Genomic DNA, 17167 nt, shown 5'->3' with positions numbered 1-17167 from the left:
CCGCAAAAGAAGGAGCTTTCTTCGTCGATAATACTAGCCTGGCACGGAAGGACGGCTTGCCATCATCGATATCACGCTCTCCCGCCCCTAGTCTCGGACAAACTACGCCAGCATGGCCTCCCAAGCCCCGGCAACGAACCAGACCGGCGGCCGTACTGCCGATGTCATAGAGCCTGTCCAGGAGACACAGCCAACGCCCGCCAACCCGTTGCAAGAGAAGGCGGCCCAGTTCCTGGCGGCACATGGAGGCGGGGATACCACTTTCACCTACGAAGAGGAGAAGGCCGTCCTAAAGCGGATCAACCTCCGCGTTCTCCCTTTGATTCTAGGAGCTTATTTCTTCCAGCAGCTCGACAAGAGTTCTCTCAGGTGCGTCCATGCCGTTACATCTCCAGTATCTCAGGTGTCTCGTGTTGATCACAACTGACCCCGCCACCCCATTGCAATAGCTATGTGTCCATCTTCGGCTTCCAAGAAGACGCGAACCTCCACGGCCGGCAATACAGCTGGCTCGGCTCCATCCTCTACATCGCCCAGCTCGTCTGGCAGCCCGCCGCCGCCTTCATCCTCGTGAAGCTCCCCAATGGCAAGGTCATCGCCGCCGCCATCTTCCTGTGGGGATCCTCGCTGGCCATCATGACCGCCTGCACCAACTTCGGCGCCCTCCTCGGCCTCCGCTTCCTGCTCGGCACCTTTGAGGCCATGATCGCGCCGTCGTGCCTGGCCGTGACGACGACGTGGTGGAGGCGGAGCGAGCAGACGCTGGTGACCAGTTCGTGGAACGCCATGAACGGCGTGACCTTCATCGTCGGCAGTTTGTTCACATACGGCCTTGGTCACATCGAGAGCGACAAGCTGTTCAAGTACCAGATCATTTTCTTGTAAGTCACGAAATAACACTGAAACTACATAGCTCGACATGGGGTAGCGGACTAATACCGTGATTTAGGTTCTGCGGACTGCTAACAGTGACATACTCGATCGTCGTCCTCGTGTTCATGCCTGACTCGCCCATGTCAGCCAAATACCTTACGGAACGGGAAAAGGTCATCGCCGTCGAGCGACTCCGGGCCAACCAGATGGGCATCCAGTCCGGTATCTGGCGCTGGGATCACGTCTGGGAGACCTTCATGGACCTGAAGACGTGGTGCTGGTTCGTCCTAGTCGTCGCCATCTCGTGGGTACCCCCCCACCCCTCATCTCAAAGTCTTTTTAGGACGGATGCTGACAATGTGTTTGTGTGTGTGAAGCATCGCCAGCGGCGGTATCTCAACGTTCGGCAACCTGATCGTCAAGTCGTTCGGGTACAACAGCTTCCAGACGATCTTATTCAACATCCCCTTTGGCGTCATCCAGATCGTTGCCATCATGGGCAGCGGCTGGATCGCCACACGAACGCAGCGGAAGGGCCTGGTCATTGCTGGGATTGCCGTCATTCCCGCCATTGGCACCATCCTCATGCTCACCATTCCACGCCAGCACAAGGGCGTCTTGCTGTTCGGATACTACTTGGTACGATGTTCCCAGTTCAAACTAAACACACCCACAGCCTTCTCACACTGAACCCAGGTTTCAACCCTCGCGGCCATCACCCCTCTGATCTATACCTGGCAAGCACAGAATACCGCTGGCGACACCAAGAAGAAGACCACGTCGGCTGTTGTTTTCATTGGCATGTGCACCGGCAACATCATTGGTCCGTTGCTTTACTCCGTCGATGACGCTCCGGTCTACCGCCCCGGCTTGATTTCAAACCTCGTCATGTTCATCCTCGTAGCCTTTATGGGAGCGTAAGTCGAATTTTTTCCACGCCCTGAAATCCGTTGGCCGACCTTTATACTGATTGGTTTGTCCTTTCTCCAGCCTTATACCTCTTTACCTCAAATACCTTAATGTCCAGCACGCCAAGCGCCGCGAGGCCCTCGGCAAGAGCACGCAGATCGTGGACGAGTCCATGATGCGCAACAAGGACGTACAGGATAGCAAGGCGGTGGAGTTGGAGGAGGATCCTCAGCGACACCAGCACAGAACCATCGAGGAAGACCATGGCCTGCAGGACATGACCGACCTCAAGAACGAGGATTTCATCTTTGTGTACTAGCCTCACTTTTTTTTGAAAGCAGGTAAGGGTATATCAAGTATCAACTGGTCCCTGATACTATCTTTCACGGACTTTCCGAATTATCACATAGTATGTCATACTACCATATTGGTCATGAAGTTCCCATCCTGACCGAAGTGAAGGTGTTGATAGCTTGCCACAACATGACTAAGCGATATGCCACGTGAATCTGAACTGGCATTGACGCGGCGGCGATGTAATAGGAGTTTACTATCACTACAAACCATTTCTGTTACCTGGAATGCTCTTGAACAAGTCAGGTGCATGAATAAAGGGCAGCGGTACTCTCACATCACAGGAGACGATGAGACAAACAAAAAACCAAACACGAAGGCTTCGCTCGACCACCAGAGCATTCATAGCATCCTAGCGATGCCTGAGGATCTGTGGCCCTATTTTCAGGACGCCCGGCACTAGTACGGGGCGTTAAGTCGATGTTTCTCAACGGGCACTGGACCGACTGCAGATGGCTCCGTGCGGGAATCAAGGGTCGCAGGAGATCAACATGCTTTGACCCGGAGGATCCAGACCTGGTTTACGAGGTGTCAAAATGGGCTGAAGACAGGGTTTACGAGTCTGGCGGGGCTCTGGATTCTCTTGAGTGAGCAATGTACTCATTCCTAGTGTCATAGGGTGGGAAACCGCAAGAGTGGCCCAGATCTGTGCATGGGAGAAAGCTAGAAGGATGTCAGAGATTCATAGCCCTGCATAATGCCTCTTCTCTCCATGTGGTGATCCATGAAAGTATACACGACGGCCGGGTGAGGCCCAGAACGCGCCCAGTCAGGTTTGCAGCTGCTAGCTTCGTTGGCTTGTTCATTGGCTAGACTGTCTGTCTTAGTAGACTCCGCCAATAGAGAAAGCCCTGATCTCCAGATTCCTGAGGCTCGTGACGTTGTATCTAGTCTAAGTATCTGGGAATAACAAACTCGGGCTCCAGGCTGGTCTTCCGTTTGGAAACCGTTAAGGAAAAGGATATTCGGTCTACTCGACCCCCTTTCTTTCCACCACCGCATTTTCCAGCTTTTCCCCTTGATTGTGATCTCCGCTTCAGTAATTATTGGCGCTGCGTGAAAAGCCCAGGTGTGCTGTCAAGCCAGCATTCTATCCAGTCCCACCATCACATGAACCAACTTGAAAACATGGGTGAATCTATCCAATTTATGCACATAGCATTTTTTTGTTGAAATCCCATCTTTCCGTGCGTCAAGCAAGTCCAATGCATTTAAACTTTACTCTAGCCAATCGGCCAGGCAGGCGGTGAGTTGAAGGGGAAGATCCAATTTCGATAGCCTTTAACAACAGATCTTCTCGCCCTACGCTTTGACTACTCTTGACGCCTCTAAGGAGTGCCTGGCCAAAGGTGCGGGGGATAATGGCCAGGTCGAGAGACAAGGTGCATGAGCCTGTTCCAGCCAGGCCTAGTCTTTGCCGATTGTAGTTAAGCTTGGTCTTGATCTAGTATTTCAGGTGACGGGTCGAGGGAGCCTTAGGAATAATTAGCCGCACCAAAGATGCTTAACTACACTAAGCTTTTCAGCTGGGGCAACCTCACTGCTTTTTCACCTGTTCGAATCCGACCTAAGCTTCATAGCTACACGTGGAGAGGAGCAGCCGATATCTTTGCAGCGCGGTATCAGCCGCGCCTAAAACGGACAACTCTCCTTAATTCCCCGCACTTCACTTCCCAGCTAGCCTCTTCACTTCCCCAGGAGGCTGGGTGGTGTAGGCCCGACGCTCGATTCTACCCCTTGCCAAGGCATTGGGCACAATGTCCGGCCTCAGCTCCAAGCCTGCGGTCAATTTCCCGACCAGACTAGTTGGTGGCGCTCATGACAGTTTAGCATCTTCCCCAGAGGCCTGGATCCAGCGGCCTGGGTCAGAAAAGCATCATTGACAGAGATCCAGCACGTGGAAGACTGAACGGGATTCATTGTCCGATGCCCAACGCTCGCAGTCCACCCAGACTTGTGCTGCTTTTTAGAGCTGCTGAACTGGGCCAGGAGGCAATCAATGAACCAATTCGATGCCACAGATGTAAGCCAGTCCAGCCTTAATCCAGATCTCCTTTTTCTGATCCGGCCCGAGACACTACCGAGAGCTGGCCCAACGGTTTTTGGCACTGTTGTTGAATAACGACCCAAGCGATGCCTAGTTCGATGTGAGAATGGCGGTGGACTACGCGCCAAAGCGGCCTTCCTCTCCTGCCCCTATCACCTGGTTTCTCCAACTCTATTCTCCAGCCCACTTCAGCTGGTTTGTGACCATATTAACTCAATACCACTGACTAGGGTTGCGGTGCCGGGGCGTGATCGGCTCTTGGGGCTGAGAGCTGGAAGTCATCGTCAAAACGCCATGAGCAAGAAAAAAAGGGGCCTGTTCTGCATACATCTCGTTTCTGTCTACAATTTCTTAGTATATATATACCCGATGGACTGCCGTCGAAATGTTTCCCATTCATCATCCTCTTCATCATTCTTCTCATCACACTACTCTCTTCTTGCAAGCTTATCCTCCAAAACTTTCGCCCGCCGCCTTATCTGCAATCATGCATGTATACTCTTACTTGCCCGTTGTGGCCCTCGCTCTTATTACCGCTGTATCTGCACAGAACGACATCCAGGATGTCACCAACAACGGCGTCGCTTATGGCGCGCTGAACTCCATTCAAGCTGAAGCCGCGCCCGCTAAGCGATCCGTCGACCTGGTCGCACACGGTACTTCGATCCAGCGATCTGTCCTGAAGCGCACACTCCCCAGTGGCATTTGCACGAATCTGCCTTCGAGATGGAGCTACCTGGGATGGTAAGGTCAGACCCAGCCTTTTGAGACAAGTTACTAACAAGGGTGTTTAAGCCATACCGACTCACCGTCCGCCCGTGTTCTCAGCGGAGCGAGCGTTCACGGAAGCGACATGTCGCAAGAGAAGTGCATCGCGTTCTGTGACAGAAAGGGCTACAGTCAGTAGACCATGTTCGGAAACCTCTTGGACCTCTGTACTGACGTTTGGTAGGCGTTGCTGGCGTTGAATGGGGTAGGGAGTGTTACTGCGGCTACCTGCTCGCCTCCTCCGCCATCAAGGCACCCGAGGAGGAGTGCAGCAAGCCGTGTGAGGGCAACAGGGACGAAGTCTGCGGTGAGGGGGGACGCATCAACGTTTTCACCAACGGCGATGCCGCCCCTGCTATCCTGGCTGCGTCCGGAGACTTCAAGTCCATCGGCTGTTACTCGGATCACGCTTCCGCCCGCACTCTGACCAAGGGCATCAGTCTTTCCGGGGGTGTGAGGGTCAGCGATTGCACATCGGCCTGCGCTGCCCAGGGCTACCAGTTTGCCGGTCTGGAGTTCGGCAAGGAATGCTTCTGCGGCACCAGCATCGAAAACGACGGCAAGCCGATCTCGGCCGAGTCTTGCAACATGGCTTGCACGGCCGACAAGACCCAGTACTGCGGCGGCGCGGCGGCCATCAACATCTACAAGAACGACAAGCTTCAGCCCAACAGCCCCAGTGTCATTCCTGACGGTTGGACCTCCAAGAACTGCTACACTGACACTCCTTCCGGGCGCACTCTGTCTTACAAGGTTCCCAGCTTTGATAAGTTCAGCGCCGCCCAGTGCGTCTCCAAGTGTGCCGGACTAAACTATGTAAGTCCTCGCCGCCTGCGCAGAAACCCATCCTCTGGCGATGGCGAACGTGACACGGGCTGACTAGTGGCCTGTAGCTTTATGCCGGCCTCGAATACGGCTCCGAGTGCTTCTGCGGCAACACGATCGACAACGGCAACGGCCCCGCCGCCACCGGCTGCGACATGTCGTGCGCCGGCAACCGGGCCGACAAATGCGGTGGCGCCGGACGGATGAACCTCTATCAGGCCCCTTGCAAGGGCACCCCCGGCTGCCATTTCGGCTACGGGGTCGTCAAGACATATCTCGGTAACGGACTGACCCAACCCAAGCAGTGCTCCGATTTTTGCCATGCGGAGCCGAGTTGCCAGTCTATCCAGTATGGTATCTACTTTGACGGCAGGCCTTTTTGCAACCTTTTCCAGTTCGCCATCCCCGTTGTCCTGTCACAAGGTAGCGGTGAAAGCGGTCCATGCAGCACTTACACCTTCTACGACTCTGTCTGTTCGCTGTAATGGAACCAGATATTCTTTGCCATGGACCGCACTGAATGCAAGCTGCCCTGGTTATAATTCATAACTCCTCAGAAGGTTGACGGGGTGACCAGGGAAGGGATCGGCTATGGGGTGGATACGTGGAACACGCTATGTAATGCTGTTAGTTATGATGTTCCTATTAATAATCATTCTTTTCAACTGTCATCTCATCAAAAAAGAATTTCGGTCTCTACGTATTGTGTATGTTGCTGCTACTCACCCTGCTTGGAGGAGACTAGGTGTTGAGAGCCTCTCCGCCATTGGGGAAATGTCCTCGAGAAAGCGGTCAACCGGTATCAGACCGACAAGTTCTGCATCAAGATACAACTCATTCTAATCGTTAGATCTATTTTGAGTTGGGTTCCTACTCCGACATTGTACACGCAGTGGCGATGTTCTCACAGGAATCATGTAAAGGTGGAAAACACTCGGTCCTGTGCCAGATAGAATGATCCCACCAGTGATTGGAGACGGAAACGTCCAACACTATCAAAGACTTCATCTGTCACCCTCGGCATCCTACTCAGGCCAGCTCGCATTCAATCAGGCTTTCCACCCCGTTTCCACCTCCGTATATGTTGACAATTCGCAACCCGGCCTTCTCCAGCAGATCTCGCCACTCGACCCTCGTGCGTTCTCGACTGCTGACGAGGGTGAGCATCATGATGTCCTGTCCCGTATTCTGCCAGTCGGCACCGGTGTCCGGAATGCAGTTCTCGTTGACCAGCAATTTGCTGTAGCCTGGCTTCATCACCGCCGTCGTACGGCACAAGATCTCCTTGCACTTGTCATCTGGCCAGTCGTGGAGGACAGAGTGCATGTAGTACGCCCGAGCACCTATCCGACGCCTCTGTCAGCACACATCCTCATGATTGGCTAGGTAAGTCAGACTACCCACTTTTCGGCACCCCCCCCATTTCGGCACCCCAAAAATGCCTCAAATGCCTCATCACCAGAACATACCCCTCAACTTTCAACATCAACAACATTTTCTATACTTATGCGAATAACCTCATTTTTTCCTCAGAGCTTCTTTTCGACCTTATGGGCCAGTATACCGAAGATGAAGTCAATCAGGCCCTTGACGCAATAACCAACGGCATGCCCATTAAGAGGGCTGGTCAGGTGTATGGCATCCCAAGATCAACACTTCAGTATCGGATTAAGGGCACTCAACCAAGGTCAATTGCCTTTTCTGACCTGCAGAGACTTTCTGTTAGTCAGGAGGCTAAACTGGCTGAATGGGTTCGCATTCAGCATGCCCTTGGTGTTGCCCCAACCCATCTGCAAGTGAGGCTATTCGCAGAAAGGATCCTCCATGCCATGGGGGATACAGAGCCTATAGGAAAAGGCTGGATCCAAGCCTTCTTGAAGAGGAATCCATCAGTCAAGGTCCAGAGAAGTCGCCCTATCGATTCTAGGCGTGTTAATGGGGCATCTACTGAGGTCATCAGGGACTGGTTCAAACTACTCGCCATACCAGAGATCACCAGCATCAAACCAGCTAATAGATACAACATGGATGAGACTGGTATCCTTGAGGGCCAGGGATCTAATGGGCTGGTGCTGGGCATGTCTGAGACGAAGTCTGTACGTAAGAAACAGCCTGGATCAAGGGCATGGGTATCCATCATCGAATGCATCTCTGCCCTGGGCCATGTTCTGAATCCCCTCGTTATCTATAAGGGCAAGGCAGTCCAGCAGCAGTGGTTTCCTCTAGACCTTGGCCCTTATGAAGGATGGCAATTCACTGCAACGGAGAATGGATGGACTTCAGATGCCACTGCAGTTGAATGGCTGCAGAAGGTCTTCATCCCTCAGACTCTTCCTCAGGGCAAGGAGGTCAGGCTGCTGATCATGGATGGACATGGGAGTCATACAACGACTGACTTTATGTGGTTATGCTATATAAACAACATCCATCTATTGTTCTTACCGCCACATACCTCCCATGTCCTCCAGCCACTTGATCAGTCAGTCTTCAGCCCTGTCAAGGCAGCCTATAGGAAGGAGCTTGGATACCTTGGTCAGTGGAATGATTCAACTGTTGTAGGCAAGAGGAACTTTATAGGCTGTTATCAGAAGGCTCGTACTGCAGGTATGACGATGCAGAACATTAGAAGTGGTTGGAAATGGACAGGGTTATGGCCTGTCTCTATGGCGAAGCCTCTGATGAGCTCCCTACTGCTCCCATCAACACCAGCAGCATCAGGATCATCTGATCAGGTCAGCAAAGGGCAGTCTGGAGGCAAGGAAGCTGAAGGATGGGTATCTGCGTCATCTGCAGTGGCATGGTCGACGCCAAGGAAGATGAAGGATCTAGCTGGGCAGTTGAAGCTATTCACAGAGCTGGAGAATGATGCCTTTACTCAACGCCTTCTATTCAGGAAGGTAAAAAAAGGCTTCAGCGAGCAGGCATATGAGCTGGCAAATACCCAGCAGAAACTGGAGCTTCTGCAGGCCCAAGTCACCAATACTGCAGTAAGGAAAAGAAGGGCAGTCCAGCTGGATCCTAACACTAAGTTCGCCAACATCAAAGACATCCAGCAGGCGCAACTTAAGGCTGGGGAAAAAGAGGATGATGCAGCCGAATCCAGCGACTCTGAATACCCTAGTGAAGCTGAAAGCTGTATTGTTGTTGCATCTAGAAGAAGTCAATGATTAATTGAAGTCGACGAGTATGATGGGAATAGCTTCATTTTTGGGGTGCCGAAATGGGGGGGGTGCCGAAAAGTGGGTAGTCTGACTTACTCAAGTTCCAGTTGGTATACTGACCTTTAATAGGCTGCTCATTGAAGAAATCGTGGCCCATCCTCTCGATCCTGTCGTCCAGTTTCTCGATCTGGCTGATGACGCTAGGAAGATCTTGCACGACAAGTCTGCCAGGAGCAGCGGGCTGTTTTCTCCTGAGCTCATCCATGTCGTGTCCAAAACTACCCCCGACGTCGACTAGCAAGACGCCGTCTCCAGAGTGGTCGAATCCTTTGATCAAGCGCTCTTTGACAGGATACATCCCCTCATCCATCCAGCTGGGCCGACCTTGCCGGTATGCCCCCATGTGCTGGGCAAACTGGAAATCATATCTTTCATATGACTTAGCAAATGTAGTAAGGCTATTCCTTACAACGTGGGGGGGACATACGGAGGGTTCGCCGCAAACCAACTGAAGCAATCGAGCTTGGTGTTGTATCCGTACTGCAACGAACCGTTGAAGACGTCTTGTGGTTCGCGGTAGTTGGTCTTTTTGGCAAACTCATGGAACTTGGCCAGTGATTCCATGCATGCACCGGCGCTGGAGGTTTATCGGTGTTCTGTTAGCCAAGACCCGTGACGTTTGAGAGCGGCCTGGAGATCGAATCAGCTTACACGCAGGGGTAGCCTGCCCCCATGCTATTAATTGTGAGCGCGTTGGAAAAGTTTGTCGGTTTGTACTCGTTTGGCCCGGTTTCGGTGATGTACAACATCGCGCCGAGATGACGCATTATCCTGCCTGTCAGTAGTTAGCTTTGAAGGCTTACAATGTCACTTGACTCTATAGATGTACCTAGTAACGCAGGGTCATGTCCCAATGTCCTGGCAAGATCAGCGACTCTCTGCGGCGCTTGACTTTTTGCCATCAAGGCGAAAAGGCCCGAGTCGACGGCGTAGGTCAAGGCCGTGAAGGCGGCAGGCTATTGTTCCTGGAGTCAGTTTGAAACCCAACCCCATGACGTTGACGCCGCACTATCAAGACCTACTTGTGCCCAACAGTATTTTATCATGGTCTCGCGAGGAGTCTCCAGGGCATGGACAAGCGCGCGGGCGCTGGCGAGCGCGCTCAAGCGTGCCGCATCGTTGCCACTGGCAGCAACGTCCGCGAGCGCCGAGATCTTCTTCGCGTGTTGGACAACGCTGGAAAGATCGCATGCCGTCAAGGCAACCGATAATTCGATACCCGGGGGGTCTCCGTTGGGGATAGAACCCATGATGCTCGTTTTGGAATGTTGAACTAATGAGCGTCGCTAGAAGAGCACTGGGCTGTGCCGGGACAGACAGAAGTTCGGGGGTGGAGGGACAGGATGAATTTTGAGAATCTCAGGAGAGACGATTTTAGGAACAATTGTGCCAGAGATATCCAAACCTGCTCATGTACAACGTGGTATATGTAAGATATGAAGTCGGATTTATTGGTCCACTTTACCGCCCATAATGAGTGACCACGACGAAGGAGCGATGTTCAAACACAACAATACTCCGCAAAAAGCAAGTATAGTTCAACTTGCATGCCATGACACATGAGCGTCGGATACGACGCCCATGATAGGAAAGAAACCTCACTCGACAGGCATAGTTGCAACAGCCCTTGCCAATTAGTGTGGTCGAGATCGGCCGCCGGCCAGGCACTTGAGAACATAATGAAATCGGCAGTGGTGTCCGATAACTTGTTCATCGTCACATGTTTGGCCTGGGCCAACATGTCTCTACCTCTGGCTAAGTACAACGCTCCAAGAATAAGGAACCAACGAACAGCCGTCTCGTCCATAGTAAATTTCGTCACGAGTCGAGCAACCCACTGTAATATGAAGTACATGTGGAGCAAAGGAGGACATATTCGCTGATGCTGTTAGATTGCCACCTTCGGAGTTGCCCCAAGATCGAGACTCTGAGATGTTGTTGGAACAATGTCAAGGTTCCTGCATGAAATCAGATGATTCTGTTACTGTTGGCTCTGAGTGACGCGTAGCACTCGCCTGATTGGCAAGGATAAGTCGTTCCGAATGGGAACCTCTGGGGTCCCCGGGACCTCCAGTGGGTTTGAACCGGCGAACGTCCCAGTTCCGGACCAGTATTGCACGATAGAGTAACCAACAGTCCAAGATATTGCCAGTATCCATCGCCAAGTTGGAGGTTGGTGGTCCTAAATACTACCATGACCAGTTGCCCCCTCCACTCATCCCTGCTAGCCCGTCAAGACCGACAAAAGACGAGGATCTCGGGAACCCGGGACGCTTCCAACGGTTCACAAGTTGTGGAGTCAACAGGAGGCAGTTGGTCACCATCTTTTCCGCGACTTGATTTCTGTAGCTGTCCACCACAAACTGCTTACGAGGGTAGTGTCCTTTTCTGCCTACAGGAGGGGGAAAGCGGGAAGAAGAGGATGAACAAAAGGGGAGAGAAAGAGAAAAAGAAAAACCGCCCCGTGAAAGGAAGGCGACGAGTGTCGTGACCACCCTCGTGTGTCATACCAATCCGATGATGATCTCATGCTGGCACTTTGCCAATTTCTCTATGATTGGCGTTCAGAAGACCGACTCCAAGAATCCACAAAGCAACAAACATTTCACCTTCTCATTCCGACCTCTTACCCGATTTCAACCTTCTGAAGCAGCTGCTCAAGCGCCATAGCATCCGCGCAGACGATAACCAATACCGCCATGTCGGAAGCCTACGCGGCCGAGAACAAAGGCCCAAACATCATGTTGACAATATTTGTTATTGTCGACATCAGCACTCTGTTTATTGCCGCTCGTCTCTTTGTACGAATCAAGATCCTCGGCCAGACGCACTTGGATGACCATTTGACCGTATTGTCGCTGGTATGTACACGTCAAGTCATTTTTCTCCCTCTTCTTCTTTCCTTGGCTTTTAACCATGGATTCTAATATTCACTAACACGGCCCAGCTTCTCAGCTATCTCACAGTCGGTCTCGAGATATGGGCCATTCGATGCGGTAACGGCCGACACGCCGACACCCTTTCGCAAGAGCAGCAATCCGCCGCTATCCTGTCGACCATCTCCGGTTTCCCTCCGAACGTACTCGCATATACAGTACCCAAGTTTGCTGTAGTGGCGTTATTGGTCAGAATATTGAACCCTGGGAGAGTGCATCAGATGGTACTTTGGTCACTGGCGACTGTATGTTTGGTACTCGTATCACTGTGCATCATCATCCTGTTTGCTCAGTGTAGTCCGACATATGCTCAGTGGGACTTCTCGGTGACGAACAAGAACTGTTGGAGTCCATCGGTTCTTGTCAACGTTGCTATTTTGACGAGAGGTAATGACAGTGACCCGTTCTTCTTTTCGTTTGTCTCCTGGCGAGAGCAAGGGCTGATGTTGCTGTCACGCAGCATATTCTGCAGCACTTGACCTTTATCTTGCAATCTACCCGGCCACAGTGCTCATGAGACTTCAAATGAATATGAAAAAGAAGATAGCTTTGAGCGTTGCCCTTGGTATTGGCTCTATGTAAGTGCGCTTCGGTCATGTCCCCCACAGTGTCCTCCAGATTTTAGGATGTTGAACTGACATTGCAAGCTCGTGTTTTATATCTATCTACAAAAGCACCCGCTTGCCATCTCTCGCCAGTCAAGACTTCATCTGTACAATCCCCTTCCTCCGTAGTAGATTGGGCATGAACTGATCTTCAAGCAGATGACAGCGCTGACTTGGTCGTATGGACAATGTAAGTCCCTAAATCTCTATTCTACTTTTTAACAGTCTTATAGATCTGACCAACTCATGACAGCGTCGAAGGCAACACCCTTATCATTGCTGCCTGTATACCCATTCTGGGGCCTCTTGTGGAACTTGCTCTGGGACGTCGCGTACTCAGCACGACTGACCGGAAGTACCAGGAACAGAGCGGCACTGCTGAATTGCAACTGGTTTCAATTGGGAGAAAAGGCCCTCGGTCGCTCCCTTGGAACGGGGACTCTGTTGGCAGAACATCCACCACGGTTATTGGTTCGCACCACGAGGGGAAAGACGCCAGCAGCCAGGAAAGCATCCTCGAGGCTACATTGAGGCAGAAGAAGGACGTGGTAGGAATCATTAGACGGGAAGATATCACAATATCCTACGAGACCGATGATGGGCCGAAAAGTCTGGCCGGCATTGACAAACCAGCCAAGGGGAATCCGTTTTAGGTGACAATCAAGACGACCTTTAAGTTTCAACCAAGATATCTTGCTTTGGCTTTTGTATGATAACATGCAATTTACTATGAGGATTGAATGCGGGCATCCAACGTCAGAACGATGTTCCAAGGTTCATTGGCCTTGTTATCATGACAGAGATAGCCAGAATATGCGTGACATTTTGAACTTATGGAGAGGCTATAGCTGACTATGAACCAACTGGTTAACTTAGGAAAATACCATTCAATTGGGCCCACCTGATTACCTGAAAGAATACGTTAACCACCGTCTGATCTCCCTTACTCAGCCAGGACGATCCAGTCCTCGCTCCCATCGCCGGTTTTTGACTCCACAAGAACGGAAGGCTTCTCCAAGATACCGTTTGGTCTTAACTGATACTCTTCACTCCAGTCCGGACCCGCAGCTATTGCAAAAACGGTCAGCAACAACGACAGGGAGAGGGAAGAAAAAAACATGAAGAACAAGGAAGAGGGGTAGAGTCACTTACATCGCCACCGGTCAGGCGAACAACCGGGGTACCCTGCTGCCAGGTGGACGTGGCCGAACGAGTTGTACCGGTACCCAAAGGCGGTGATGGCGACCTCGTGCCTCCCGGCCTCGAGCTCCCCGAGGGCCAGCGTCCTCGGCTGCAGCGCGATGTGCCCGCTCTTCCGGCCCTTCTCCCCCCAATGGACCTTGACGACGGGCGTGGAGAACTGCGGGACCGACAGCGTCACGTCCGACCGGGACAGGAGCGAGAAGCTGCAGTTGTAGGTGACGTTACCGACGTAGAACGGGTGGCCCTGCGGCACGACGTCGCCCCATCCCAGGCTCCGGCGCCTCTCGCACAGGACGGGCAGGTTGTCCTTGAGCTCGACGCTGAAGCTGCCGAGAACGTAGATCCTCTCGAGGTTCGTCAGCACGCCGAAGGGCATGCTGAGCTCGATGACGTTCTTGCCCCTGCGGATCGCCCGCTTCGGCACGGGGACTGTCTTAATGTCCTCGTCGACCCACCAGGACAGCACCTCGGCGTCGAGCGGCAGCTTGTGGCCGTTGATGGAGATGCTCGCGTTCTCCGGGTTCTCCATGGCGAGGTAGGCGGGCGTCTTGACGACGATCTGGGACTCGAACTCGAAGCGCAGGTCGACGTAGACCTTGGCGGCCCGCTCCGACTGCGGAACGGTCCAGGGCTGCCTCCATGCCGAGCCCTTGGGGGGCAGACGCAGACGGCCGCGGATCTCGTTGTCGATCCTGAGGATCTCCTGCCGCGACGCGTCTTCCCACGGGTCGTCGTCGATCCTGTAGAGCGCGTAGTCGAGCATCAGGACGTTGGGCTCGGAGAGGACGACCTCCTCCAGCTTGAGTTCTGCCGACTGCTTTTGGCACGGCGCCGAAGCGACCTCCTCGACGACGTCGACGAAGGACAGGGTCTCGGCGAGGATGGGGTGCAGTCTCAACAACAAGCTGGCGCAGCCCTCGAACCGATGCTCGAAGACTGTCCATCCGTCGTCATACTTGACCTTGTGGTGGTGGCAGTTGCCTGTGAAGGTGTCCATGATCTCAACGTCCCATTCGCCCTTGATGTTGACCACCGTATCGTACGGGTTAGTGCGGTCCGTGTTGCAGACAAAGAGGAATCTCTCTTCGCCATCCTGGCGCAGCTGGTACAAGAGAGTCTGGGTCGGCCCCCCTTGCTTGAGATCGATCTTCAGCTCTCGGCTTTCGGAGACGATGGAGAGGATGGCGTCCTTGTTCCAGTCGACCTTGGTACACGGCTCGATGTCGAGGTTGATCTCCGGCGGCGGGTATTGCGCGTCGACCAACACCGGCCCCGCCCCGGCGATGATGACTTTACCCCCTGCCGCGGCAAACTTCTTGACGACGTCGAGGGTGAAGGACCGGATCGTCCGGAGGTTGGGCAAGATGACGACGTCGTACTCGCAGTGGCCAACCTTCAGGGGCGCCGACACCTCCACCGTCTTGTCGATCTGGTTCGACAGCAGGCTCTCGGCGATGAAGTCAAAGTCCACCAGGCCGTGCAGAAGCCAGTCCGTCAGCTCGACAAAGGCCTGGTCGCGGCGGCCGCCCTCGTCGTCGCCGCTGTTGTTGGGGCCGAAGCACAGCCAGAAGCTCTCGATGGGGTGGACGACGGCGACGCGGGTGACGGCCCTGCCGCGGGTCATGGCGACGCCGACGCGGGCGAAGTGGTCCTCGACGTAGCCATACTCGCGGTACCACGGGCTCTGGTAGTTGATGCTGGCCGGGTAGTCCCGCTTGCCCTCGCCGGCCATGCTGAGCCAGCTGAGGTGCTGGACGCGGAAGGTGATGCCGAGGGCGGCGTGCCAGTCGCCGCAGCCCTTGTGGCCCTCGAAGCTGAAGTACCAGTGGGTGCAGCCGTAGATCTCGCTCATGGCGCCGCGGATGCCGTTCTGGCGGCCCACGCTCGTGCACTGCTTGGCCGTGTTGTACTCGACCCAGTCGTTGAGCAGGTCCATGCCGGGCATCGACTGGTTGCGGTAGCACCGCATCGTCTCGCCGTGCGCCGTCGTCTGGGACCGCAGCGTCGGCTCCTCCATCATGTGGCCGTCGAGGAGGATCTTGTTCTTGCGGCACCAGCTCGCGAGGAGGTCGAGGAAGGACGTGACAAAGCGCTCGCTGACGTGGTCGTGGAACCGGTAGCGGGCCAGGCTGGGCGTGTCTCCCGGCAGGTCCCAGATCAGCTCGGGGATGCTGCTGATGAGATCGGCGTCGTCGCCGAAGGCGTTCCGGAAGGTCTCGGGGAGATCCCCCGTCCACGGGAGGAAGACGTCTTCGACGCTGGTCGGGCTGGAGAGTTGGGTCTTGTTGGCGACCTGGGGCTCATCGGTGAAGATGCAGGGCACCACGGTGCCGAACTTGTCGCCGATCTTGTCCTTGTAGACCTCGTGAGTGCTCTCTATGAAGCGGTTGATGGCTTCGGTGCTCATCGTGTCGACGTAGGTCTGGCCGTTGAACCAGGCCGAGGGCGGGTTGATCTCGACGTAGCAATACCACACTCGGCCGCCGGGCTCCGCGTCTTCGCCTCCCTGGAGCTTCTTGCTCGACTTGAGACGGCCATTCTCATCGAGGGTGACGGAGAACCGGGCGAGCAGATATCCCTGCTCACTCCGGCATGCTCGTGCTGTGCTGGGGGAGCAATCGCTGTGAGTGGTGGTGAGACAACAAAAAAGAGAATTCATATCCGATCTGGATTCTTACCCTCCAAGTTCAACACTGCCGTATGGTCGTGGCGTGAACATGAGATGCTTGGCCTTGTGTTCGGGATATTCCTTCACAACCTTGCCGCCAGCAACCCCCGAGGGCCAGCGGTCATCATCATATCTGATCTAGGTCAGTACAACCTTCGCCAGTTGATCAATCAACTTGGCCAGTTGATTGAGGATGAAAAGGGGGCTGCGAATCTCACAGGCAGGCGAGCATCCCCTTGCTCTCGGCATATTCGACACAGTCTCGCACACGATCCATGAACTCGGGGCCCATGTAGTCGGTATCCAACCCGGTCCGGACGTGCATGTGGAAGCCGCCCATACCCATGTCTTTCAGGTGGTCGATCTGCCGGAGGAGCTTTTCCTTGTCCAGCTTCGTATTCCATGCCCACAACGGGCATCCCCGGTACTCCGACGTCGGGCTCTTGAAGAGCTCCTGGCTGAAGGGCTCGGCGGCCTTGGGGTACGTCAGCGGGTTCGGCGCATCCTCCGTGCTCCGGCGTTCACCGGCGCCGGTCATGACGGTCCTGTCGTCTTTGACGGGATCGAAGGACGATTCCATCTTGTGGTGGTGAGTGGAGCGTGATTAGAGAGTTCAGCAACTGCAACTCGTCCAGGCAACCCAGCCGTAGAGTATCCGTACTCTGGTGTGAGTGAGGTCGAAGTTGCTGGGAAATGACATTGACAACGGCAGAAGTGCAGGGCACAGACGAGGGGTACAAATGTGATCTCATGACTTG

The 17167-nt window shown here is 54.0% G+C and overlaps 6 protein-coding genes across 6 annotated transcripts; 3 read left to right on the top strand and 3 right to left on the bottom strand.

Moving 5' to 3' along the window:
* Nucleotides 1–112: 112 nt before the first annotated feature.
* On the top strand, nucleotides 113–2101 carry CH63R_03184 (Major facilitator superfamily transporter; the record flags this gene model as incomplete). The annotated part of the gene is made up of 6 exons (XM_018298159.1): nucleotides 113–369; nucleotides 450–881; nucleotides 950–1177; nucleotides 1251–1512; nucleotides 1570–1790; nucleotides 1864–2101. The coding sequence occupies 6 exons, from the start codon at nucleotides 113–115 to the stop codon at nucleotides 2099–2101; spliced, it is 1638 nt and encodes a 545-aa protein (XP_018162975.1).
* A 2467-nt stretch (nucleotides 2102–4568) lies between these two features.
* CH63R_03183 (Copper radical oxidase) lies at nucleotides 4569–6261 on the top strand (the record flags this gene model as incomplete). Its single annotated transcript, XM_018298158.1, has 4 exons — nucleotides 4569–4927; nucleotides 4979–5082; nucleotides 5136–5767; nucleotides 5845–6261. 4 exons carry the CDS (start codon nucleotides 4569–4571, stop codon nucleotides 6259–6261), a joined length of 1512 nt encoding a protein of 503 aa, XP_018162974.1.
* Nucleotides 6262–6805: 544 nt separating this feature from the next.
* On the bottom strand, nucleotides 6806–7102 carry CH63R_03182 (Sterigmatocystin 8-o-methyltransferase; the record flags this gene model as incomplete). The annotated part of the gene is made up of 1 exon (XM_018298157.1): nucleotides 6806–7102. One exon carries the CDS (start codon nucleotides 7100–7102, stop codon nucleotides 6806–6808), a length of 297 nt encoding a protein of 98 aa, XP_018162973.1.
* A 1875-nt stretch (nucleotides 7103–8977) lies between these two features.
* CH63R_03181 (Sterigmatocystin 8-o-methyltransferase) lies at nucleotides 8978–10247 on the bottom strand (the record flags this gene model as incomplete). Its single annotated transcript, XM_018298156.1, has 5 exons — nucleotides 8978–9365; nucleotides 9425–9574; nucleotides 9649–9772; nucleotides 9827–9953; nucleotides 10020–10247. 5 exons carry the CDS (start codon nucleotides 10245–10247, stop codon nucleotides 8978–8980), a joined length of 1017 nt encoding a protein of 338 aa, XP_018162972.1.
* Nucleotides 10248–11696: 1449 nt separating this feature from the next.
* CH63R_03180 (Integral membrane protein) lies at nucleotides 11697–13191 on the top strand (the record flags this gene model as incomplete). The annotated part of the gene is made up of 4 exons (XM_018298155.1): nucleotides 11697–11858; nucleotides 11945–12320; nucleotides 12394–12511; nucleotides 12792–13191. 4 exons carry the CDS (start codon nucleotides 11697–11699, stop codon nucleotides 13189–13191), a joined length of 1056 nt encoding a protein of 351 aa, XP_018162971.1.
* Nucleotides 13192–13481: 290 nt separating this feature from the next.
* Nucleotides 13482–16989, bottom strand: CH63R_03179 (Glycoside hydrolase family 2; the record flags this gene model as incomplete). The annotated part of the gene is made up of 4 exons (XM_018298154.1): nucleotides 13482–13606; nucleotides 13691–16362; nucleotides 16420–16542; nucleotides 16628–16989. 4 exons carry the CDS (start codon nucleotides 16987–16989, stop codon nucleotides 13482–13484), a joined length of 3282 nt encoding a protein of 1093 aa, XP_018162970.1.
* Nucleotides 16990–17167: the final 178 nt, after the last annotated feature.

This window comes from Colletotrichum higginsianum, chromosome 2, assembly GCF_001672515.1.
Source record: "Colletotrichum higginsianum IMI 349063 chromosome 2, whole genome shotgun sequence".
Taxonomy (NCBI): Eukaryota; Fungi; Ascomycota; class Sordariomycetes; order Glomerellales; family Glomerellaceae; genus Colletotrichum; species Colletotrichum higginsianum.
The sequence above is the reverse complement of the archived record's forward strand: the minus strand, read 5'-3'. Positions and strand labels throughout refer to the sequence as shown.